Source organism: Ctenopharyngodon idella, chromosome 3 (assembly GCF_019924925.1).
Source record: "Ctenopharyngodon idella isolate HZGC_01 chromosome 3, HZGC01, whole genome shotgun sequence".
NCBI lineage: Eukaryota > Metazoa > Chordata > Actinopteri > Cypriniformes > Xenocyprididae > Ctenopharyngodon > Ctenopharyngodon idella.
This window is the reverse complement of record NC_067222.1, coordinates 43,407,599-43,434,112: the sequence shown is the minus strand read 5'-3', so window position 1 is coordinate 43,434,112 and position 26,514 is coordinate 43,407,599. Positions and strand designations below refer to the sequence as shown.

The 26,514-nt window shown below is 39.3% G+C and overlaps 1 protein-coding gene across 2 annotated transcripts; it reads left to right on the top strand.

Moving 5' to 3' along the window:
* Positions 1–10: 10 nt before the first annotated feature.
* On the top strand, positions 11–26,379 carry xylt2 (xylosyltransferase II). 2 transcript variants are annotated; one of them, XM_051886177.1, is made up of 11 exons: positions 11–318; positions 11,317–11,839; positions 11,936–12,111; positions 13,865–14,067; positions 16,963–17,043; positions 18,683–18,899; positions 19,350–19,526; positions 19,844–20,100; positions 20,548–20,743; positions 21,145–21,478; positions 21,846–26,379. In XM_051886177.1, exons 1-11 carry the CDS (start codon positions 187–189, stop codon positions 22,163–22,165), a joined length of 2,616 nt encoding a protein of 871 aa, XP_051742137.1. In that variant the 5' UTR covers positions 11–186; the 3' UTR covers positions 22,166–26,379. The 2 variants fall into 2 exon arrangements, with proteins under 2 accessions (XP_051742137.1, XP_051742136.1); XM_051886176.1 differs by having other exon boundaries at positions 21,843–26,379.
* Positions 26,380–26,514: the final 135 nt, after the last annotated feature.

The window sequence follows — 26,514 nt, the reverse complement described above, 5'->3', positions numbered from 1 at the left end:
CTGAACATGGATTCAGACTCAGTCTGATTCAGTTGAATCAGAATCATTTTGTTAAAAGACTCTGAGCCACAACGCTTTCTCAACGGGCATTGACCGGTTCAAAGTCTGATTCACTGAGTCGACTCCCTCCAGCGCGTGACTCGCGGCTAACATGACTCGCTGCTATGTACGATTCACGGGGGAAAGATGGTCGCGAGCACCCGTGTGCAGAAGCTTCTTAGACGTTATAAACTCGCAATCGCGGCCGGTTTAACGATCCTGCTGATCCAGGGGCTGGTTGTATGGAGTCTGCGGAGTCTGGAGGAGGGAGAGGCTGAGGTAGGTGCTGTTTAATGCGGGAAAATCTGTCCTCCGTGTCTCAGTTACGCCGTTTGATCTGAAGGTTTATGATAGCATGCTAAGCTAGGCTAAAGCCGTCAGTCCAGTCCCATTAGCTGAACTGTAACTCCAATAATAGCGACGTCTTCTGTAAACAAACACGTTTGTTGCATTACCAGAGAAACCCGTAGTATACGAAACATATTTGCAGTTGTTATGATCAAGTGTTGTGTATGCGATCATTTAAAGCGGTTTGTTTTGACCGGCGTCGGGTTTTAAATGACTGGACTGACTTCACCCATAACAACTCTATGGCTGTGTAAAAACTTAGTGAGCTGTCTACGCAGGCAGCATTTTTGGTCATCATAGTCTTAAAAACCTAGAGGGCTACATACATAGACCGCATTTTAGGCATCATGGTCTTATATTCCAGTAAGCTGCCTTCATATACACATGATTTTGGGGCTTCACTGTATGAGAATCTAGCGACCCTCCTACATATTGAACTGCAACCTTTTTGGCCATCGTAGTTTGTAGGACTAGTAGAAAGTGTCCTACCTAGACAGCATTTTTGAGCACCGTAAGTCACTCACTAGACTTTGATTATGATGCCCAAAAATGCTGACTACGCTCCTAAAAATAAGGGTCCCAAAAGGGATGTTTTGCAGCGATGACAGAAGAACAATTTTTGGTTTCCCAAAGAACCTTTCAGTGAACCGTTCTTAAAAGAACCATTTTTTTCCCCTTAGTTTGAAGAACATTTTGAAAATCTAAAGAACTTTTTTCCACAAAGAATATTTTGTGGAATGGAAAGATTCCATGGATTCCCATTGATGCCAATAATATACCTTTATTTTTAAAGTCACCATGAAATGGAAATTTTAGTCTTTTCTTCTCTATTGTGACGTATGTCCAAGTGAAACGGCTTCTCGAACAAGAACAAATGTAGGGCAGGGCTTGATTTTGTCCATGGGGGATTGATTGGATGGCTGTGGTTTGCTATTGGTGGATCTCATGTGAGTGACAGGTTAACACATCATCAGAGAAGAGATGCCGGAGACATCAGAGACATATCTGTTGAGTGCGTGAACTCAATGGCCAATCAGAGGTGTTTACGAATCCCCTCTTGGTACCGAAGTCAGTACTTTAGACAACCCTACAAATGAGATTGTACGAATTCATATGAATTAGCTGCCAAATCGTAAAATGGATATGAATTGGCATGAGAGTGTGTTAACACCTGTCTCCACTTTTAAATGCGATGCCCACATCTCAAAATCCAATCAACAACCGATAGGACCTACATAGAACCAACGTCCTGCCTTACTTTTTTTTTTTTCTTTTTCAATCATCTGTTTCACTTGGAATGTGGAAGAAAACATCTCTCGCTACTCTTTCATCACAATGTGCTTTATTTCTGTTGCTTCACACGGGGTTGGTAAACTGCTGTCAATTAAATGAATCATGTGTGAGCATTTTGCGGTTCTCGGATGACTGCAGCTAATAATGTGGTGTAGTGTTTAAACATCCGAGGCAGATCAAACCCCAGCAGGGTTGATTCAGGAATGATAATCATTGTGCTCTTGATCAAAACACTTAAACGCAGGTTAGTCCAGAATGACTAATCCTGTAATAAATGAACTGTAACTGTAAGTAAACTCAAAAGAAGCCTGAATAACTAATTAGTAAATGATTATCTGTCTGCTGTTCAGGGGCCCAAGAGTAATATGTGAAGGCATTTGTGAAAGGTTACGAGTTGTAACGAGTATCAGGAATGTGCTGTCGTGTCTGGATTCCTGCTCCACCTGCACTTCTCTGTCCTCCTGCATCGAATAGATTCCCCACATGATCAATGAATGTATCAAGAGTCTTGAGCAAAACTAAATGGTGAACAAGTTCTTCAGTAGTCTAAAGTGAACTCAGTATTTTTCAGAAAAAGTACTCTATCGTTCAAATGTTTGGGGTCAGTAAGACCGTTTAATGATTTTGAAAGTCTCACGCTCACCAAGGTTGCATTTATTTGATCAAAAGTAAAGTAAAACAGTCTTTCTATTTCAATATGGTGGTAAAGCTGAATTTTCAGCATCATTATTCTAGTCTTCAGTGTTACATGATCCTGCAGAAATCATTCTAATATGCTGTTGTGCTGCTCAAGAAACATTTTTTTTTTTTTACTATTCGCAATGTTGAAAACAGTTGTGCTGCTTAACACCGTCTCTTAACCAGATTCGATGTGAAAGATTATTTGTAATACTTAATATTTGTTAAAAGTAAAGGACACTTAATGTTTATAATTTACCAGTTTTAACTCATTCTCCCAAGACTGACTATCACTAGTTATTCTCACAAGTCCGCATCCATATTGTAAATAAATGTGGTTGAGATGATAGTGGACTGTATGAATGGAGTGCCGCCACCCTGAGAAGCTCCCAAAGTTTCTGTCATGGGATGTTTCACATGTTTTTGCCGTGAATGCTTTCCTGCAGCCTCTCTCCTAATTGGCCCTCATGGGAATGCAACCTACCATGTGGGCCTGGAGGTGCAAGACACAACTACTGCAGATATTACAGCCATACTGTTGCAGTACGAGTCCATATTTTCTGATTCATTCAGGAACAGTGCATGTTTGATTGATAAAGAAGCCTTTCCTTTTGGTGGCCAGTCTTGAATGTAACCTCTTAAAGGTCTACAGCTCAGCAAGTGTGATGTGCCATTCAGCCCCAAGGTGTCCTAATGGCAGTGGTCATCCTTGTTTAAGCAGGAATCAGCCTACAGATTTGACACTGTACTCTGTATTTCCGGTACTGCAAAATGGCTGGTAATGTTACCTTTTTTTTTTTTCTTTAAAGTATTGACCAATACTAGTAGGTACTACATTTAATTGGAGACTTACTTTCGCAACAAAAAGTATGTTTTATATAGTATAAATGAATTTCAGACGTACTACATTCGCCATGTTGTTACTGTCACCTGACCTACCAGCGCCATTTGCGTTGCTTCACTGCCATTCATAAATCCTCTCCTGTTGCCTCATGGGATAGTAAAGTGTCAATCAGATGTTTTATTTCAGAATCAGTAGTAGGTCATCCAGGTACGTATCGCCCACTTTCTTTTCGAACACTATGAATTCGCACATACTACTCTGTTGGTGTACTGTTTTCCGCATACTATATAGTAGAGTTGTCAAAAGTACCGAATTCGGTACCTAGTTGGTACTAAAATTTTAAAAATGTGATGCTCATCGGATATGTCTGTGATTGGCTACAATGATCAACGCTGTAAAAACATTGTAAATAGTTAAGAATGATGCTCTTCACCAAGTGCTTACACAGATACACACGGGAGCATTTAAAAGCAGACGTCTACCGCGGACCAGTCCTCTGATAGACGCCTGCTTTCAAACACTCCCGCTTTCAAAACGCTTACAAATTCAAACACTTCCATGTGCTTTCAATGCTGCCATGCGTTGATCATTGTAGTCAATCACAGACGTATCTGATGAGTGCCTGAACACAGTGGCCAATCAGAGGTGTTTACGAATCCACTCAACAGCGCTCAAAGCATCACATTTTTAAAATTTAAAAGTCGGTACTTTACAACTCTACTATATAGTATGATAGTAGGCATATTCGAACGCAACGACAGCTAGAAATATCTGGTTGAATGCATAAATTATGCGCATCCTATGTTGATAATGAAATCTGTCATGTGCATTGTACACCTAGTATACATGAAAACAAGTAGAATTTGGTTTTGTTGGCACGTTTGCCATGTTTCTCTAAACGGAGGTGTAAAATTACCAATTTTTAAAATCAACATTGGTGGCAATGTTGGAGAATGTTACGCTTTTTTTTCTTTTCTTTTTTTTTGCTCTCTAAAATTGCCATAAATCACCTAAATTGATACATAAATTCAACTGTCGCTGAAAAATGAATGACTTCTTGCCACTTTGTTTTTGCAAATTGCTGTTTGTGTGAACTTATTGACCGTCAACATGCTGAAATCCACTCTGAATGACTCTATATTCAGCCATTTTATAGCACCACCACTAAAAAGTAATGAAGAACCTTTACGCACTAGTCGACTAACTGATTGTTTGATGCCGAGTCAACCGTCCTAACTGATCCCTACAAAAGAAGTTGTCCTTATTCCAACCACAGCACATCCACAGGCTTCTCTGACCTCTGTCTCTCTCTGTAGCGAGTCTCAGTGTGATGAAAGAGGCCATTGATTTGGCAGCCTTTGGTCTCTAAGACTGGAAGAATGAATTACTGCAGGTCATGTGATGTTGCTGTGACCTGTGCTGCTTAAAGGAAGTTAACGATTCTGCTTCTGATTCAGATTTCTCTTAAACAATTCAGGTTCCGTAAGGGCTCCTTTAATGACTCTATTAGTACTTTCGAGAAATATTTCTCATCATTTTCATTGCATTTATGACCCTCAGCAGACTGTTGCCAAATGATGATCATCATTTCAGATTTCAGCAGAACAGGCATTACAGTCAAAAATAAAGACTTTAATGAGTTTTCACAGAAATGCAATCCAACAAACAGCTTTTTCTGGGTATTAAATGTAAATGCTAAACAAATAAAAATGTGGTATTTCATTCATCAATACATTTTTAAATATACTGCTGACAAAACTCATATGTATAATTAACTATATGTCATTCGAACAACTACACTGATTTAACTGTCTTACCCTCACAACAATACAACATAACACAGTAACAGGGTTTCCAGCTGTATATGACAAAGATATTTACTTGCGTTTCTGTAAGGGATTCAGATTAATTCTATAACTGCTTTTGATTCGCTAAAAAGAACCAGTGTGGTGAGAAATCGAGTCCCCCCAGGAATCGGGTCTCCTTTAGGACCCGGAGCGATCCCATAAGTTCAACGGACTTTTAATGGGTAGTACTTTTAGCGCCTGATTATAATTCCTGCAAAATCACGTTATGATTTATATTGTTTAAACTGCATTATAATGACCATTAATGTCTTTTAAATGACATGGTTTATATACTAGTTTATAATTAAAGCTATAGGTTGTGGAATGAAGCATTTCTCGTTCTTACTGTTCTTTTAGTTATTTATTTCTCATGACACCGGCTCATAAGAATCATTTGTTTGAGAATCAGAGTACACTGATTGACAGGCAATCAGAATCCATCTTCCTTTAAAGAGCTCAAACATTTAAAGCGGCAGATGACAAATCTGCAGTGTGCACTCATAATAAACAGAACATTATTGTCCATTGGTGTGGGCGCTAATATAGTTATCATTCTTGGTCTAAACAGGCCTTTAGTCTTGTGTTCTGTCCACACTGGCATTAGAATGCACATTTGAGAATTGTTTAACAGACCAAAATGCGATCATTTGTCATTTGCAAGCCATTTGCTTCTAGGCTCTGAATAAGATCCATTTCTTTGTTCCAACCTCTATACTTCATGTGTAGGTTGCACCCAGTGGGTTGTTTTTAAGGTTACGAAGTAAACTTTGGTGAGAGGCAGTGTGTGGACAGCTGTCATCTGACTGTCAGCTAAGAGAGGAAGTTGTTTAATGTTTCCCTTTCTGCTGTAAGTCTTGTGCAATCTTCTGGGTGTAAAATACATAACACAAGCTCTCTATTCCAGCATGTTAGATTGTTGCTAAGCTTAAAGGGTTAGTTCACCCAAAAATGAAAATGATGTTATTAATTACTCACCCTCATATCGTTCCGTAAGACCTTTGTTCATCTTTGTTCATCTTCGGAGCACGTATTAAACTGCCAGAGTCACGTGAACTATTGAAGTTTCAAAACACTTATGACGTAACGAAGCCTCATTTACTGAAATCACATGACTTTGGCGCTCTGAACCACTGATTCGAAACAAATGATTCGTAAAGCTTCGAAGTTTCATGAAGCAGTGTTTTGAAATCTCCCATCACTAGATATTGTGGAATAAATTCATTATTTAGTTTTTTTGGCGCACAAAAAGTATTCTCCTTGCTTTATAATATTAAAGTTGAACCACTGTACACACATAAACTGTTTTAAATATGTTTTTAGTAGCTTTATGGGCAATGAAAAAGGGAGTGTTATTACTGGCGATGCAGGCCTCACTGAGCCATCGGATTTTATCAAAAGTATCTTAATTTGTGTTCTGAAGATGAACAAAGGTCTTACGGGTGTGAAACGACAAGAGGGTGAGTAATTAATGACATAATTTTCATTTTTGGGTGAACTAACCCTTTAAGCTAACAGCCCAATACTCTACAAAATAGGTAAAATGGTCAGTCAAATTCATCCATCCATCCATCCATCCAGTCATCCAGTTAAGGATTTATTTCACTGAGCTGACTGCAGTTTATTCTGGGATCACGCATACAATGCTGCTGTCCTTGTGAAACAGCTTTCACCTTTGGTAACAAGTCTATGCTAACTCATTATGTTTTGAAACAAAGCTGTCGGTTCACTTTGAAACCACTGAGCTTGAAAGTCCAAACCGTTCCTGATAATGAGGCCCACTGGTGCTGTATCGCCTGACACTGGTCTAGGGATGCTGGCCCACAATCCATTGTTTTTATTTGTGTGGGCAGCAGATGTGTGGCATAGACTCAGACTTGCTGTGTAATGACCCTATAGCAGGAAATGGTGGGAATAGGTTGTTATTTCTCTCTCTCCCATTACATACTTCCAGCACCACATTGGCATTCCATGCGGTGTTGTGGTTAGCTTTTTTTAACAAGCCATTCTTAACGCAGGACTAGATGGTTTTAGTTTGTTTGTTACATACATTCTTCTTTTTGCAACATTGGAAGCTAGTGGTTGACCGATTATTTATTTATTTATTTTTTTGGATGGTTGACATAAAGCCGATAACAGTTTTGTGAATATTTGCTAGATGTTATGTGTGTGTGTGCTGAAAAAAGAAATTTGTGTTTGTACATCCTGTCTGTAAATAGGACAAAAAAAATAAATAAAAAAATGGTCAGTTGGACCGATCAGACTGAGCACCACAACACTCTTGTAGCCAATCAGCAGTAGTGTGCATATCTGCTCATTAAAGGGAAGGAGGGGGAGTGAACAAGAGGGAGATTTGAAGAAAGACTGTAGAAAGAAAGATAGCTGAGATTTTACTAAAGAGGATAAGGTCAGAGGAATATCACTGGAAAAAGAAGGGTTATGATAAGGCAAGAGCTTAACGGATGCGAAAGTTGCTCTGTTTCTGCTCTATGTAAGCGTATCGTTTTGCTATGTTTAACACAACCAAGAAATGTTGCTGTTGAATTACAGCCGATTCATCCATACGTGCTCCAGCTGCCTTATGCGGCAGCTGTTATGGTGCGTTCACACCAGATGCGAATGAAGTGTTAAGCGCGAGTGATTTACATGTTAAGTCAATGCAAAGACGCGAATAGACATCCTGCAGCGCAAATAGAGCGTTTCGGGCGAATCGCCCCATTAGTCGTTGCCTGTGTTGCATAACGTGTTCATTATTTTGGGGGCGGAGCAATGAAGAGAGGGGTGTGTTTGTTTGGGTGTCGAATTCAAATATCAACAGTTTCTCTCATAAATCACTTACTGCACCTTTAAGTCCAAAGTGTATTTCGCTTGTCCATGTTGTTCTTGCGGAAAGTGCACAATGTAACTTTTTTCATCCACTGTTGTCTATGTGCAGCCCAGTTTTTCTTATCATCGAGGGCTTGTCACATTTACATTTAGGTTTCAGTTGACATCCCTAATTGACTTGGTTGTTATGACTAGTCCACTATCTGAATAAGAATAAAGTAGGCATCCAGCCTGTTTTAATTTTGAAGGAGCTTAATTTAGCGAAGACATGTAGAATCCACCAATGATGAGGCTAAATTTAGTTCATCTTACAGAAACTCTGTCAAAAGCTTCTTCATTTGGCTTTCAGCTCCATCAGTGCTGGGACAGACGCCCAGCACCACTGGGATTTAAGTGAAACGAAATCGATGTATGGCGCTTGGGCTGTAGCAGTAAAAATCGTTCTTGCTCCGATCTTATTTTATTGTCTCGTGTTAAACATTGCAAATCTGTATAGCCACGTGTTCATCTGGGATTGCTGAGGAAACATGTAGCATAATGAAATTGTTTGGGATTGTGTTTGTGCGGTCAGAGCAAATTGAGAGGGTGAGCTGTCTCTGTCCACGTGGCTCAGGTAAGTGTGCTGGCGGCAGCTGTGCTGATAAGGATTCTCTCATGCTGCTCTTAGGTTTTGTTCACACTGCACACTTTTAGGACTCATTGGGCCGCACTGTCATTCTGTAAGTGATGAAATCTGTTCAGTATGTATACATCTGTTGCCATAGTAATGACATAAACATCAGCACACTGTCAAGAGCTTTTTTGCTACGTCTGAGAGTAGGGCTGGGCAGTAGTGCTGAAATATATCTTAGTAGCGCAGTCTTCTGTATTTGCTCTGAACGAGCAACCATGCAAACTATTGCAGCCAATTAGTTTCAGAATGTTTAATACAAATAGTATAACCAAGGACGTGATTTTGTTTTTTGTTTTCATTTTTTTTTTTTATACAGATTTCCGTATTTTCCGACCTGAAAAGTATGACCCACGTGCAAAATGTTACGTTTTCTAATACATTTGGGTCATTGACGAATAAGGTTTTTAAAAGTGTAAAAAAAAACGTAAAGGAGATATAATTAATTTTGAAGTTTTATTAAATGTTAACAATGTGATTGTGGTTTTTGTAATCAATTAACACTGCTTTTGTCATTTTTTTTTTTTACAAGATGGACAAAATTTGTGACCAAAAAAGTCATTCGGTTTAACCAAAATTTCGGTTTTACCAAACGACACTCTTGGTTATACCGAATGACGATATTTTCAAACAGTGCTAACAGGCTGATCTCTAGCTAGCTAGCTACTTGGCTTGCTTGTTAACTAGCTAGCTAAATGACAAGAAAAACATTTTATATTTAGTACAAGTTTTTAAAATATTACAACATTTTCCATGTTTTATAGCATTTGATCTATAGCAGATGTTTTGGGACATGCGTATGAGCAAGAGAAAACATGAATTTTTCAAATAGTTAAGACAGAGTTAGTTAATTTGCTTCACAACAATGTGGTCCTTTGCAGGTGTCTGAATGATGTCACATCCTGTCACATGATATTGAACGCATGACTTGATCCAAAATAGTCCCTTTATATTGGTTACTCCAAATGACATCAATGAAATTCGTGTAATGGCTGTATTGGCCTTTGGACAGTTAAACCGAATGACCTTTTGACACTTCAAAATCTTTAAAATACCTTTTTATATGAAGCAAAATATAATTAAACATTTTTAGTTTCAATAAAAGAGATCTACTTGTACTGCTTTACATACTTTAGATGTCATATCTTTGTTTTTTATTATTATTATTAAGGCCTTTGGACAAAAAAATGCCCCTTCACGTCATTGACCCATTTATTTCATGCATGGATTAGGGATGTTCATTTCTTTTCTTTTTTTTTTTTTTTTTTTTTTCCTAATTGACAAGATTGTTAAATGTTAAATGAAATTAGAATGCATAAGTGTCTATGACCCATTAAAAATATCAAAATTTTTGTTTTACATATTAATTTTATGTGGAGCATATTTTTTAACCGTGCAGCAAACATTTTCAAAATATCTTGAAAATTTGCGAAGATCTAGAGTTTTCACTGAAGGGCGTGTCCGTGGCGGCCTGACAAAATTTGATGTTTTGCCATGAAACAGGAAGTTGTTGTAACTCCGGCATACAATGTCCGATCTGCCACAAACTTCACATGATTTATTACAGTCCTGACCTGAAGACATCTACAATGCAATATTCAGTTACAGTCATAGTGCCACCTGCGGGCAACAGGAAATGACATGTTTTACACTGTGATTAACTCCTCATAGAGATTTAATCAGATCATCATAATATTTGGTCAGTCTAATCTTAAGGCCTTAGCGATGTTACATTGCAAAGATCTAGAGTTTTCGTTGAAGGGCTTGTCCGTGGCGGCCTGACAAAGTCGGATGTTTCGCCATGGAGGAAGCTGTTGTAACTCAGGCATACAATGTCTGATCTGCCTCAAACTTCACATGTTTTATAAGAGTCCTGGCCTGAAGACATCTCTATGCCAATATTCAGTTAGTCATAGCGCCACCTGCTGACAACAAGAAATGGCATGCTTTGCACAATAATTTACTCCCAGAAACACATTTAAATATGCCATAAAGTACCAAACATACTAGAAACACGTTAAATCATGCAGCACTTGGCTAAGTGCTAATGTTTGCGATTAACGCCACGAAACAGGAAGTTGTTGTAACTCAGGCAAAAATGTCCAATCTGCTCCAAACTTGATAATAGTCTTAGCCTGAAGACATCTAGATGCCAATATTCAGTAATTGTCAAAGTGCCACCTGTTGGCAGCAGGAAGTGTGGCAAGTCGAAATGACTTTGCCATATTTCAACTGTATTTACTCGCTTACATGCATGTCACCCACTATTCACTGTTCCTAAGGCCACCAGGTGGCGGTGGCCCCGGGTGCGAGGGCCCTTTCATCGCTGCTTGCAGCTTTAATTTTGTTTTGTTTTTTTTTATATAAAAACATGGTCTTGGCAGGTTTTGTCAGATTCAGCTTTGCACCCCTGTAGATGCTGTTTGTGCTGTAAGATAATGGCACTGCGTTGGCCGAGCTCTCACCCAAACCTCCTTCTGTGAGTCACTATCCTCATTATGAATCTCTGCTTCCTCTGATTCCCGCCACTAAACGTTGCTAAAAATAGCCACGACTAGAGACAGGGAAACAACAAATGAGAAACAAAGCAAACATGTTGTGCCTCTGGGCCCCCCGAAACGTCAGCAAGTTTGTTCTTGGAGAGTGAATCATCCATCTGTTCTAAAACAGATTTGCTCCTTTGAGAATAAAGTTTGATCCCGTTTTCTCTTTTGTGCTGATGTGGAGGGATTCAGTATCACTTCTCTGATTTATTTACTCTGTTTCCTTCTCAGCGGAAGCACAGGCGGTCGAAGTTGCCCGACCACAATGGGCAGGAGCAAAAGATTGACCCTGTGGCCTTTGACAGGCAAAACGCCCTGTCTGGGGCAAACCACGGCCAGTGGAGGCAGGGTCAGGATCGGCCCGCCGTGACCACCATCATCAGGAGGGGGTCGAGACGGAGAAGCAAGCCCTCGTTGAAGGACAAGAGTCTTGGCAGGCTGGAAGATGGAGTGGCAGTTGATAAAGTTGCCCATTACGATCCCTCGAGCAGCCGTAACTTCAGCGAGACTCGGGCAGGGGAAATGGCCAAAATACATCTAGTGGCACCAGGAGAGCCAGGCAGCGTCGAGGGTGCTCCTCAAGTCCCGAGCAGTGACTTTGTGCCCAAATGTGAGATCTCAGGCAAGGACGCCTTGTCTGCCCTCCACCGTGCAGGTTCACGGCAGTGTAGACAGGAGATCGCCAACATTGTCTGCCAGCACCAAGCAGGACAGCTCATGCCTCAGTCTCTGCCTCAGTTTTGCCCACAGCATGGTAACTGCTCTCTTTCATCCGTCATATCCACATCCAGTCATGTTTGAAAGTTAATTGACATGAAGAGTTTGTTCGTTTCTCTCTGTCCATCTTTAGTGATCTCCAGTGCTGTCCAGCATGCAGATTTTTCTGACACTGACCTCTCCAAGGTGGAGAACCCAGTCAGGGTGGTTTTTGTGCTAGTGGTTCATGGACGAGCAGTCCGACAGTTGAAACGTCTCCTCAAAGCCATCTATCACAAAGACCACTTTTATTACATCCATGTGGACAAGGTAAGTTAGAACCCAACAGGATTGAAATGGCATTGAAATCAAAAATTTGCGCAGAATTTGTACGTGTAATTAAGCCACGAACCATAAATACAATATAAAAAAATGGGTTTCGGTTTGAGTGGAACATGACGAAAGTAACGATTTGCGGTTCATTGAGTAAAGCTGCAGTCACATTTACCATTGTTCAGCAAATTTCCATAGAAATCCACAAAATTAGGAATTTGAGGGCGAAGGTTTTTTCCCACACAAATTTTGCAACGTTTTAAAGTTGTTCACATGGTTTTGCTAACGTGACTGTATTTTAAGTCAAGAACAACTGTAATTTGTGTCATTTCAAATCAATAACTTGTGAGCTCAAGTGGTTTATGAATCTTTTTGAAAGAGTCAATGAAAAGCTGACTCATAAGAGTTGGTCTTGCCTTGTGCTGTATGTTGTTTTGTAGAATCAGTGAGTACAATGTAGTAGATGTATTGAATTTGTGGAGTGTTTAAATACTTATTATGCAAGCAAATAGCAGTTTGTTTCCTCAAGTTAGGAAGATTGGGTTTCATATAGGACTGTTCCAAAATTTCATTTGCTGAAAGAAAATCTTGACTGAAAATGTGAAATTCATTGGATCAAATGGCAGAGAATTGAAGAAAAATCAGTGTGCATATATTATCTGGATTTAATAAAATGTAATTAATTTTGGCTGATGGTGATATCTCACCGAAAAAAACATGATTACATTTGACAAGCAGACTGAAAACTCCAGGAAACATGTTGCAGTCAAAATTCAAATGGCAAAATGAGTTTACATTTGCTTTTCCTATTTGTGCAGACATAATTTGTGACAGTTCAAACACAGAATAAATATTTGTGTTTGCGTTTTTGTCAGAAAAGCAAGATCTCTTGTTGAGTTTCTTTTACACTTTTTTCCTGTCTGTAATTTTAAACAATATTTTAACATTTTAAAATGATTGGAGCCTGTATGTTACTGTGAATTAACACCAACTTAAGAGAGGTTGTGTAATCATTTATTAAAAAAATGTAACAATAGTACAATTAGTATTTCACACAAATGCTTTTTAAAATGAGAATTGGCTCTGCTGGTCCACGATTTTTGATTTTTAATTTTTCATTACTAGATTCACACCAACAGCAAACCACACCAGAGTTCATACAATCCATAGTCCAAACTGCCTTTTCAAGCAGTCTCTGGTGGAATTCAGAAAGCCACTTTGACCCTCCTAAAAACATCAAATGGACGTCTCCAAGCCAAAAGCTTTAGTGTCCTTAAAGACATCCTTGTGGGTTTGATTCTGGATTGAAACTTGAGTGTTAGAGATACTCAGAGGCCATCAGCTCACATGGTGGAGAACAAAGATGTGTGTGTAGAGCTGGGGTTTGTCAGGACTTGTGGTAAACCGGGTCTGTTACTGGAGGAACACTTCTCTCACACCTTGATACGATTTGGCATAACATCTGCCCTGTCTCTTCCTCTCTACATGCCTGTCTCGTTTGATTCTAGTGTTTCATTTGAAGTTATTTTAGGTTTTAGCTTCTTAAAAGTAAAGTTCTTCAGAGCTAAAGTAAATTCCTGACAAGAAACCATCCCTCTCTTAGCAGCAGAAGAGTTATGACAGCTAAAACTGCACTACTGCAGTAACATGCTTGAAATATTAAAGAAATTGTTCACCCAAAAATGTTCATCATATACTCATCTTCAAGATCAGTGACTATGATTGAAGACTGTTATATTGTCCCTTACAGCGTTCAAACTACATGCATCGGGAAGTTCTGCAGATGGCGGAGCGCTACCCCAATGTGAGAGCCACGCCCTGGCGCATGGTCACCATCTGGGGCGGGGCCAGTCTGCTGAAGGCCTACCTGCGCAGCATGCATGACCTGCTGTCCATGTTGGACTGGAAGTGGGACTTCTTCATCAACCTCAGTGCCACCGACTTCCCCACCAGGTCAGCATTGCCTTAGATCAGGGGTGCCCAATCCTGTTCTTAGAGATCTACCTTCCTGCAAAGTTCAGCTCCAATCCTGATCAAACACTTATGAAGCAGCTAATTAAGATCTTGAGGAACACTTAATAATTAGAGACAGGTGTGTTGGATCAGAGTTGGATCTGAACTCTGCAGGTAAATAGATCTCCAGGAACAGGATTGGGCAGCCCTGCCTTAGGTCTTGACAACTCTCTGAGTGATTTCTAACCAGCATTTTTTGGGGCGTGGATTATACATATGCTTGATTTTGGCAAATGAGACCTGCTGTGCTACTGCTGAGCAAATACATTTGTTCAGCTTAATTAAAACAACATGCATAATAAGGAAACATGCTGCTGCTAGGAAATTCTCCTAGCAGATCTATGCAGATGGAGCTGGGGAGGAGGAGGGTAAAACAAGAGTTTTCATGTCACGTTACAGAATGATCGCCGGATAGGGAATGGTAATAAATAGATACGTGGATTAGGGCTGGGCGATACAGCTAAAGAAATTATCACGATATAATGTTTCATATTGATCGGTATCGATAATTATTGAAAACATTTTAGTAGAAAAAAATGTTTGAATTTAATCAATGCATTTTTAATTAAAGCTAAATAAAATGTAAACAAATCTTTCTTATTTATTTAATCTTCATATAAAATATAAGTGTTAAAGACACTTAGAGCTGCACAATTCTGGATAAATTGAGAATTATTATTATTATTTTTTTTGTTTCAAACCGAGATCACAATTCTGAATGTCAACTAAATGAAATAACGTAATTTACTAGAGGTTCTGACAAAATATTAATTGCTGCAGTCTTTTTTAAAATTTTAAATATATTTGAATTAATTATTTAAAAAAAAAAAAAAAATCTGTTTGGATGTATGATTCAATGACACGCCCATACTCTTGTTTCATTACTGGATGAATCAGTTTATTTGAAAGAATCTGTTGAATGAAGATTCAACGTCAAATACATTTTTTAACACTCACTTGTTGCCACCTGGTGGTGAAACAATGTAATCGATTAATGGGTCATTTTCAGCGCGTTCAAGTTTCTTTCAAAAGCTGATATGCTCTATTTTGATCGATAACATAGACATTAGTGTTTATATCTGAACTATAAACTTTTATCTCAGTACTTCTGTGACAATTTGAATATTTTTAACACAGAAATAAAGATACTGTGTGGTTGAAAACACTGTTTGTGCAGCTGTTAATACCTATTAACAGCTGATAAGTGTGGTCTAGTTGACCACACTTATCAACTAGTCCAGGATTTCCCAAACATTTTTGTCAGCCGAACCCCTTGAAAGTAAAATTTTAGGTTAAGATTTCAATAATTTAACGATGCGTTCGGATGTTCATGGTTCTCTGATGATGGTTTATGGTCACATGACATGCAAGTAAACAGATAATATATATTTCTTTGTGTTTTTTTATTATTTAAAAAATATTTTAAATAAATTATTAATCAGAAAGAAGAAAGTCATATACACCTAGGATGGCTTTTGGGTGAGTAAAGCTTGAGCTAATTTTCATTAGAAAATGAACTAATCCTTTAATATGCATTTGGGAACACAATGTGTGCTAGTTTCTCTTTATTTACACATTCGCATAATTCCAAACATTTTTGTGGACAGAAATTTACAGCACTTTAGCAGTATTCCACCACAGTAAAAGCTTGAGGATTTTAAATGTTTACAGCTTGAGGGTTTGAACTTTTGAAAGGGAAGAATTTAAAGGAATAGTTCACCCAAATGAAATGAAATCTCGACCCCCTTTGACTATCATAGTAGGAAAAAAATTACTATGATAGTCAATGGGGGTTGAGATTTGCTTGGTTATGAACATTTTTCCAAATATCTTCCGTAATGTACAGCAGAACAAAGAAATTCATATTGGTTTGGAACAACTTGAGGGTGAGTAAATGATGACAGAAATTTCATTTTTGGGTGAACTATTCGTTTAAATTCTTCCCTTTCAAAAGTTCAAACCCTCAAGCTGTAAACATTTAAAATCCTCAAGCTTTTACTGTGGTGGAATACTGCTGAAGTGCTGTAAACTTCTGTCCACAAAAATGTTTGGAATTATGTGAGTGTGTAAATAAAGAGAAACTAACACGCATTGTGTTCCCAAATGCATATTAAAGGATTAGTTCATTTTCTAATGAAAATTAGCTCAAGCTTTACTCACCCAAAAGCCATCCTAGGTGTATATGACTTTCTTCTTTCTGATGAAAACAATCGGAGATTGTTATATATTAATAAATATCCTGACGCATCCGAGCTTTATAATGGCAGTGAATGGGGGTCACTAGTATGAGCTGAAGAAAGTGCATACATCCACATCCATCCATCATAAACGTGCACTCCTCACGGCTCCGGGGGGGTTAATAAAGGCCTTCTGAAATGAAGCGATGCGTTTGTGTAAAAAAAAAAAAAAAAAAAAAATCCATATTTAAGTTATGAAGTAAAATATCTAGCTTCCGCCATACCGCCTTTCGTATTCAAGTTACGAAGAAAGTGTAAACTGGCGTCGCGTCAGTTACACTTTTTCCGTAAGTTGAAAAGGGAAGGCATAGGAAGTAGCTTAAGCTTTGTGGACTGCAAGAGTTTTACACTTTCACAATCCCTCCAGCTGTTGATGCTGTTTTTTTTGTTGTTTTTTTAAAGTGAGCTAAATAAGCTAAATCGGTGTTGCGTTGCCTGATGTACATGTAGACGTTGATACTGAGCAAATCCTGTCAGCAGCAGCTAATTCCTTGCAGATGAAGACTTCACCCACGCCACCCTGCAGTGAGCGCTGGGCTTCTGACATAATCCCTCATTTTTATCTCTTTTCTCCTCTCTCACTATCGGTCTAAAACAGGACCAACGATGAGCTTGTGGCTTTTCTCTCCCAGAACCGTGACAAGAACTTCCTGAAGTCTCATGGCAGAGAGAACGCAAGGTAAACTCATTTTAGATTAAACTCTGAGGTTACTCCCTCCAGGTAGTTCTGATACTGTCCATATCTAGTGAGGCTCTAGAATGCACCACAGATGATCTACTATGTTTGTGGGTGGGGATTATGTGAATTCAAATTTTTGGGATCAGAGTTCATTGACAAGGACAGTTTGAATTGCTTCATAGAATGAATCAAACTTACCTACTCTTGTACTTATTAAGAAATGTTTCTTGAGCAGCAAATCAGCATATTAGAATGATTTCTTAAGGATCATGTCGAAAATTAGGGAAGCACCAAAATCAAAGTCCCTTTAAGAGAAGTCATTTCACTCAGCGGCCATCTTTGAAACGCTTCTCGGGAATGCAAGTGCAGCTCTTTGAATAGGGAAACATCAAATTCTCTAAAGCTGTTTGCGAAGCTTTCGATTACATTTCATATTTGAAATCACCAATGAAATCTGACAACAACTGTCTCATAAATATTGTTTCTAAACGCTCGAATCATGACAAAAAACGGTATTTTTCAGGCGTGTCTCTTGTGCCTTATTTTGGAGGCGCGCGTCTGACTGTTTCTATAGGAGCCGGCGCGTCTAACGGCCGCTGCAGTGACGCGATGACTTATTTAGAAGGCGGGACTTATTTCGCCATATTGCACGTTGCACTTCCTCCCATTTAAAACAATATGAGTGATGCATCTTGTGTTATTCTATAGTCTTTGCCAAAATTTTAGCTAACAATTATTTTTATTTTATTATTTTTTTGTCTTTGAAGGGCCGAAATCATTGACCGAAACAGTGACATTTCCGATGGTCCATTTTGACTGTTTACCATCTATTTCATGCACAAAATGTGAATGAGCTACAACAGTTAAACATGTCAGCTGTGTGGAGTCTAGGGCTGGGTTGACAGTGTTGATTTCTCGATTTTAATTGATACTGATTGATTCTTAAATCTCAAAATCGATCTTTTTGTCTGTGCTGTTTTCTGTTGATACGTGAACAAAACTTCACTAAACATTCATAACACTCCTGCCATAAGCTTTTTGCTTTGTTACTTTTCATATATAGTAGTTAACATTTGAAGTGGATCAAAAAAGTTAACCAAAGTTGTCCTAAGAACTAAGTTGTCCTAAGAAGAAGGTTTTAGGACAACTTTGATGAAAGGTTTTGATCCACTTCAAATGTTGACTACTGTAAAATAAAGTCTCAACTTTCAAATTTTGTGAACTTTGAAACTTTCAAAATCTGAAACCTTTCTATGCTTAAAAGAATAACTTACTTACTGATCCTTTACACACTATTCTACAAGGGTCCTCTGTGACATTAATTTCCTGTTTATGGGTTTGTGTGTTGATCTTATGACACTGACTTGGATTTGGAGGTCAGAATAGAAGCAATCATATATCCTGAGAAATGGTAATAAAAGTCTGCGCCAGACTACTTTATAAAGTTTTTTTTTTTTTCTTTTACTCATGAATTTTAGACTTTTAATGAGACTTCTGTTGTCATTCATTATGATTTCAGGATATTTATACCATCATGACACTTTTGACATGCCTTACTCGCATAAATAATGCAGCCTAACTAGCCGTGACAGTGTTTATCATGACATCAGTCAACATCCTGCTCTCTCCTGTCACGCAGGTTCATTAAGAAGCAGGGTTTAGACCGCCTGTTCCACGAATGTGACAACCACATGTGGCGTCTGGGCGAGCGCAGCATCCCTGAGGGGCTGGAGGTGTCAGGAGGCTCGGACTGGTTCTCCCTCACACGGAAGTTTGTGGAGTATGTGGTAAACTCGCAGGATGAGCTGGTGACGGGGCTTAAGCAGTTTTACACCTACGCTCTTCTGCCTGCTGAGGTACTGCCTTTGGACACATTTACAACTTCTGGTCGTAAATGTGACACAGTGGGTGGGGTGGGGGGGGGTGGGGATATCAAACTTTTCAGTACATAGTAAAAACAAATTCTTAATATAAAGAAAACGAAGACTATTTTTAGGACTTTTATGCACATTGTCATGAAAAGTAATTTACATTAAAAAAAAATCTTAAAGGTACAGTACCAAAAACAGGCTTTTTTATTCACAAAATGGTGATATGACCCTTTTAAAGAAGCAGGTTGCATCATATCCTGCACATCTGGCCACTGTTATTGTTGTGTATTAAATCTGAATCATAAATTCATAAGTATGTTGATGTGATACTCCATGTTAGTTAATTTTATTTAATTGGCACAGCAGTGAGCAGTAAACATTAAGCGCCGTGTCCCTGAGGGTATATTATATGATTCCTCTCTGTCTGGTTTTCAGTCTTTCTTTCACACAGTGCTGGGAAACAGCCACATGTGTGATACTTTGGTAGACAATAACCTGCGTGTGACCAACTGGAACCGGAAGTTGGGCTGCAAGTGCCAGTATAAGCACATAGTGGACTGGTGTGGCTGTTCACCAAATGACTTCAAACCCTCAGACCTCATCAGAATACAGGTACGTGAACTGTTAAGTCATCCCTTCAGATATATTAAGTCAGGAGCCACACAATTATTAAAGGATCACAATGGGTTTTGTTCACTAAGCGAATGTAGGCGCAATCTTGTGTTTGAAAACTCTAAATTTATTATTAGAACAAATTTAAGAACAAATTAATTTGTGTGTGTGCATGTGTTGTGAATTAAGGAGAATTTTTTTGTGAGAAGTTACGAATAATCCACAGTTATTAGTGAATGAGATCCAGTGTCTTTCTTAGCAATTTGTCCTTTGGCACCATTTGGCACCACCTCAACCCCTCTTTTCTCCCACAACAGCAACTAACACGGCCTACGTTCTTCGCCCGTAAGTTTGAATCCACTGTGAATCAGGAGGCTATTGACATCCTGGACAATCATCTATATGGGCAGTACCCACCTGGCACGGTGGCGCTAAAAGCATACTGGGAGAGCCTGTTTGAGCAGGCTGATGGGGTCTCATCCCTCAATGATGTGGCCCTCACGGCATACTCCTCCTTCTTTAGACTGGGCCTCCATAGGCAGGAGACCACTCAAAGCAGTTCTGAGGCCTGCAGGTGACAGTCCAATCCAATTTAGTCCATCCATTCCAGTCCAATCCAGTCTAATCCAGTTCAGTCATCCAATCCGTCCAGTCCATCCATCCATCCCAATGTAATCCAAGCCATCCCAATGTAATCCCATCCATTCAATTAATCCTAATCCATCCATCCCCATCCATCCATGCAGTCAGTCCCAATCCATCCATCTATCCATTCATCCCAATGTAATCCAATCCATCCCAATCCTTCAATCCATCCCCATCCATCCCAATGTAATCAAATATATCCCATCCATTCAATCCATTCATCCATCCATCCATCCATCCCATCCATTTAATCCATCCCAGTGTAATCCATCCCCATCCATCCATTCAATCCATCCCAATGTAATCCATCCCCATCCATCCATTTTATCCATTCCATCCATCCATCCAAAAGTAATTTATTGTTTTTTACCCACAGGTTTGAACCCATTGGCTACCCTGTCTCGGTGCACCTGTATTTTTATGATGACCGATTCCAGGGTTACCTGGTCAGGCAGGAGGTGCAGAATGTGGTGACCAGGTCCCGTGAGATTCTGGAGGTGTGGGCTGTTCCTCAAGCAACACTGCAGCTGGAACACAACCTTCATGAGTTTGAGCGCCTCAAACACCTTGAGGTGAGAGGAACAGGGATACGCAATGTACAGGATTTGTCATACTTCAAAGTCGGTATTGTAACGGAATGTAACAGAAGTAGCAACAGATCATTTCTTCTGTATTGTTACACTGTAGTAAAACAGATTATCGAGAAGATCTGAATGTGAGCTTGTGGTCAGTTCTAAGAAAGGGGCAGGTTTAAGTGGACTAAATAATTGGAGAAGTCCTGCTTATGTCACCAGAAAGAAGTCTGTCATTTAATGAAAGATTTTTATTATGACATTTTGATTAAAAATTCCATTTCATGCTAACTTTGTCAAAGTCAATTTGACAGACTGTTCGCAACTATTTCTGTAGCATTCTTTAATTTATTCTGTAGTTCTTATTTTTCACTGTTTTTGTTCATGCTGTTTTGTACTAGGTCGGAACTGAGTGGGACCCAAAGGAGCGAATCTTCCGTAACTTTGGTAGTGTGATGGGACCTCTAGACGAGCCGGTGGCAGTTCAGAAGTGGGCTCGTGGGCCCAACCTGACAGCCACTATAGTGTGGATTGATCCAGCACACATAGTAGCAGCCTCCTATGACATCAGCATAGACGTTGAGGCAGAGTTCACGCAATACAAGCCACCTCTTCAGCGCCCCCTCAGGCCTGGAGTGTGGACGGTGCGTGTGCTGCGGTTATGGGAACGTGTAGCAGAAGCTCGCTTTCTGGTCATGCCTCTGGCCTTCAAGGGACGTGAGCCCTTGCGCACAGGTGAGAGAGACATTAATGTGAAATATAATTACCATTTAAAACAACTGTTTTACTGTATTCTACTTGCATCAAATATTTTGAACCTACTTGCTAACAAAGACTGTTGTTGGTTCCTGTAATTATATATGAAGTTGTAGAATAAATACATAAATATTAGGGGTATAACGGTACGTTTACATATATCTCGAGTATGATCAAGGTTATTGTTTCCTATTTTATTCTGAAATATAAATATTCATAGTCTACTGACCTTTATCTGTCTCTCTGACTATGTACTTCCCTTCACCTCCCTTCTCTTCCCTTCCCTTCCCTTCCCTTCCATATCCCTTACCTTACCCTACCCTACCTTATCCTTCCCCTTCAGAAGACCATGGCTGGGTACATGCAGGTCCTCCAGGTAATGTGTACTTGGAGCAAAGCTTCCAGCAGCTCGGCCATGTGTTGAAGCTGCCGCCCAGCGAGCCCGCCCTGCAGGAGGCCCAGAAGAAGACCTCCCTGGTGGGTAAGCCGCTGGAGGCCTGGGTTGACAACTCCATGGGTGCTTTCTGGGTCACTGGAGATATTTGTTCTGAGCAGACCTCCACCTGTCCCTCCATTGGACTCTGCACCAAGACCACTTGGAGCTCCTTGTCTCCTGACCCCAAATCAGAACTGGGGCCAGTCAAAAGTAACGGTCGCATTAGGTAGCCTTACAAACTCGAAAAAGTGGAGCAGAGCGGCGAAGGCCCTGAAGAACAGTCCACAAGAGTGATGTTTACGAGTCGTGGTCTCTGAGACCATCCCATTACTAGTTGAGGCACCTTCTGTTGAGGGCAACTGGTTAAGGGTGAATCTACGAAAGAAACGTTTAAATTTGCACAAGAAGACTGCCAGATGTGGACATGTATGAGTCTTGCTTTTATAAATCAATGTTCAGATGTCACCTAAATACGTTGTTACAAGGTTCGGAGTCTTATTAGCACATAGTTTACGTTGTGGGTTTATGATACAAAGACCCAAATCTCAACAATTTTACTACTTTTCTTTTTTTTTTTTTTTACAAGAAGAAAAAAAACTGTGCACATTATTTTCCTCTTTAAAACAGTGGCCAAAATTCGTATTTGAAGCTGTTGGAGGTAAGTTGCTGGAATCCTCTGGCTGTATCGCTATGCTTATTTTGAAGCATCAATATCCAAACTTCAGAAGCAGATTGAAGAAGTGCACTTTACTGTAAGGCGGAGCTCCCTTCTGATTGGCTAAATCTCAACAGAGGAGGCGGAGCTTGTAGAATCGTCATGAATTTCTGCCAACGGATCGATGCATCTACTCACTTAACGTGTTTTAGATGCTGCTCGGAGATGCAGCATTGCATGGAATCATCATATACAGCAACAAAACAAACACTAACGAAAGCCGTCTTTCAGGAAACAAGAATCTGAGTTTTGTAATACTGTGACTTTGTCTTCGTGGTGAATGTCCTTTGAGTTGAAAAACACCTCATCTGGAGGACTTGCTTCGTCCGTTACTGCAAAGTTTGCTCAGCGGCACACAGATTGCGAAGTACGAGGATGTGGATATAATTATTTGAGACTGCCTGAACTGACCCTGCTGAAGATCAGTCTGTGATCTGTCACTCACTGGTCTTGTTACAGTATTTCACACTTAATTCTGGTCTTCCACCAGTTTGGTTCTTAACTACGAATACATTTTCACTTTATTTCTTGAACTGCAATTGGTGTAGAACGACAAAGAGCTTGAGACTTAAGTTACACTAGCTGCTGTTTTGTACCCAGAAAATGTCAATCTACTTTCTTCTGTGGATCATAAAAGAAGACCTTACAAATAATGTTCACATTGTTGAATGAGCAAAAAATGACTCGTGTGCTATATTTCAAGTCTTGAGGAAAATCTCCCTTTCCTCAATATCTACAAAATTGCATTTGCACTTGTACACATTCAAAACTACCGCATTACGTTTAGTTAGGTGACGCGTGAACCAATGGCATTTGGTGTCACTGGATGGAAACCCAGCAAAATTCACATATCTGAAAATGCAACTATAACCATAAACTCTGAGTTTTTTTTTCCACACACCACCCGTTTCCATTGAAGTTTTCAAAATTTGAATTAAAATGGTTGGATGGAAACCCAACAGTCAATGTCAAACCTGGTGCAAAACATCTTGATGTGCTAAGTGATGAGAACCTACACAAATGCAAGATTTAATTTTGGTTTTGACGGAGAAGACTTATAAACTGGTTAACTCACCAAAAAATGAAAATTCTGTCAATTTTACTCACCTTCATGTCATTTCAAACCCATAAGACCTTCGTTCATCTTTGAAACACTACTAGAATATAGAGGCATCTTTACACAGCCGATTTAAGGCTGCTCTAAAGCGAGTCTGTGTCTGCTCAAAATTCAGTGTAAAGACGCAATGCCGCATTAAAGCAGACCTCAAATACGCCGGGTCTGACCCACCTCAGGCCCTAGTATCAAAGGCGACTCTGGTACTGTTCTGGTTCAGTGTAAATGAACGCGAAATATAGCCGCCCTAAACTGCGTCATTGTCATGACAACCAAAAACATTCCAGTCAGCTCAGGCGGCGCGAGATTCAAGAAGCAGGAGACGAAACATATAGGGTAAATAATAAAAAAAATGTCTACCAACAAGGGGCAGTGAAGTAAAAGAGTCCTGTACTCACATCGTGAAGCAAACCACCAAAATAACAGCAGAGAATCGTCGTGTGTCATCAATTGGCTTTCGCCGTTTGTAATCTTCCTATGAAGAGACTGTCAGATCAACGCGCTGCTGCATTTCTCTCAGATGAGGTAAATGCTTAACACAATTGGCGTCACTGTGATTGTGCATTGTTATATTCCAAAAATCATCTCCCTGAGGACGATATTTCACCCACACACGACGGTCTGGTGACATCTGCTGTCCTGCCTGACACACGCAAACGCTAGCATCATTCGTTGTTTTTGGCTCTTTGGGAAAAAAAATAAAAGAAAAGGTTCGACCTCTTTTAATCCTGTGGTGATCTACCCCGTGTAATAAATGAATAATATCTTTGTAGCATTTGTTCCATTTGTAACGATTTTTATTAAGAAATAGAAAATAACTATCAGTACCACAGAAGTATGACAAACATCAAATCGTGAGATAGCTATAGCATGCAGAGTAAATTAATTTAAAATTTCCTAATTTTTTTAAATTTAATTTTTATTTTATTTAATAGTTTATTTCATTATTTTTAAATTCATTTTGTTAAAACTGTAGTTTTAAAATAGTTATGTTCAAAGCATTGTTTCCTGCGATTTTAATTCCTGTGTAAATGCATTTATGCCGCTTCAGAGAAGCATTAAACAGTCTGTGTAAATGCACATTTTTGTGATTTTATGCTGCTTCAGAGTTGGTTTCTGTGCCGCTTTTTCTGTGTAAAGATGCCTTAGGATTTCATGCTTGAATGTTAAAAAAAACCCCACAATTTTTCCGATATTTGACATTGTTGCAGCTCATGTCTTCCCAGTCTGTCAGTATTGCTCTGTTTAGTTTCTGTCTCTATGAAGCCCCTCCTTCTGAAAAGAGCAATGTGCTCTGATTTGGTCGGCTGGATCAGTGTGCTGTGATTGGTCAACTGCTTCAGGTGTGTTTCTGAAATGTCCCGCCCCTTACCATAACCGTGAGTTTCAACAAACTATTAACAAACTCGACCAGGCCCCGCCCATTTATTTTGCATATGCTTTGGGTGGGAATTATGTAAATGAGGAATATTGTGACGTGTTTGTTCCCAGAAGAAAACTCAAGACTACAATGGAGGTGTTTTAGGGAGTTCAGAAACAGTGTTTACAAATATAGAGAATAACTCCTGCTTTGTAACTTTGAAGACCGTTTTCATGCTCCTTTTTCATGCTTTTTCAAATTTTGGATGAATGGACTTTTTAATGGAGGTTTCATTAAAAATATCTTCTTCTGTGTTTCAAAGATGAATGAAAATCTTTGGAATAACATGAGGCCTGAATTTTCATTTTTGGATGAACTATCCCTTTAAATTTCAGTCTCGCACAAAGCTATGACTTCTGAAGATTTGAAATACAGTGCACGAGTCATATGAACTGTATGGGGTCTTTGTCTTTTTTGAAGCCTGACAGCACCAGGATGTAACACATCAGCTTCCTTATTGCGCTCCACAGAAGAAAGTCTTTCGGTTTGGAAAATGAGGCTGAGTAAATGATGGCAGAATTGGGAGATCTGTCCCTTTAAATAACAAAATTCAGTTGGGATTGGAAAAGATCCATTTCCATTTAAATGTGTCATAGCTGGTTGTCATTTTTTTTTTTTTTTTTTTAACCACACATTTGTCCATTTCTTGTTATGTGTGCTATTTTGCTTGCTCGCCTTCCAATGAAGACACATCACTAAGAAACTTAAGTTAAAACAAATGTGTCTTGGGCGACATGCTGCTTTTATTTGACAAATATCATGCTTCGTTGACGGCGGATTTTAAGTGCCCCGTGTTTCAAAGGGGTTGTTTCAGGTTTTGATTTACTGATCAAAAAAAAACTCTTTTCTTTGTTGTGTTAGGTTCAAAGTGTCCTTTTTCTCTTCATGTACATGCTTCGTGTGAAGCTTTTGTGGTATCAAAAGAAACAAGTGGAATGAGGATGTAAAGAATGAATGAAAGCTATTTTTGTATTTAAAGTCATATTTTAACCTGTCAGTGAGAGTTTGAGAATGCTGCTTCAGTTTTTGTTTTACCTTCATCATCATCATCATCAGTCTCACTGGGTTTCTGTGAGGTGCAAAAACCAGTCCTAAACTGAAAGTTCGGGACACATTGAACCAGAGCCTTATTTTAGGGCTGATGGGCAGCAACAGATGACACATGATGGCACAATAAAGATGTGAAATCAAGTCAGTCAAGTCTTGTTTATTTGTTGTCTGGCAAAGTTTAATGTCACAATGAAATTCAAGTTTATGTAACCTGCATTTCCATTGTTAATAATCAAATTGTACTGAATAATTTTAAGTGTCTGAGTTTGAGCAGAGCATG

Excerpts from the sequence above, each read along its gene's own strand:
- xylt2 (XM_051886176.1), top strand. The coding sequence starts at position 187 with ATGGTCGCGAGCACCCGTGTGCAGAAGCTTCTTAGACGTTATAAACTC. Across the intron at positions 11,840-11,935 it reads TCAGTTTTGCCCACAGCATG|TGATCTCCAGTGCTGTCCAG; the intron begins GTAACTGCTCTC and ends GTCCATCTTTAG. Across the intron at positions 20,101-20,547 it reads AGCAGTTCTGAGGCCTGCAG|GTTTGAACCCATTGGCTACC; the intron begins GTGACAGTCCAA and ends TTTTACCCACAG.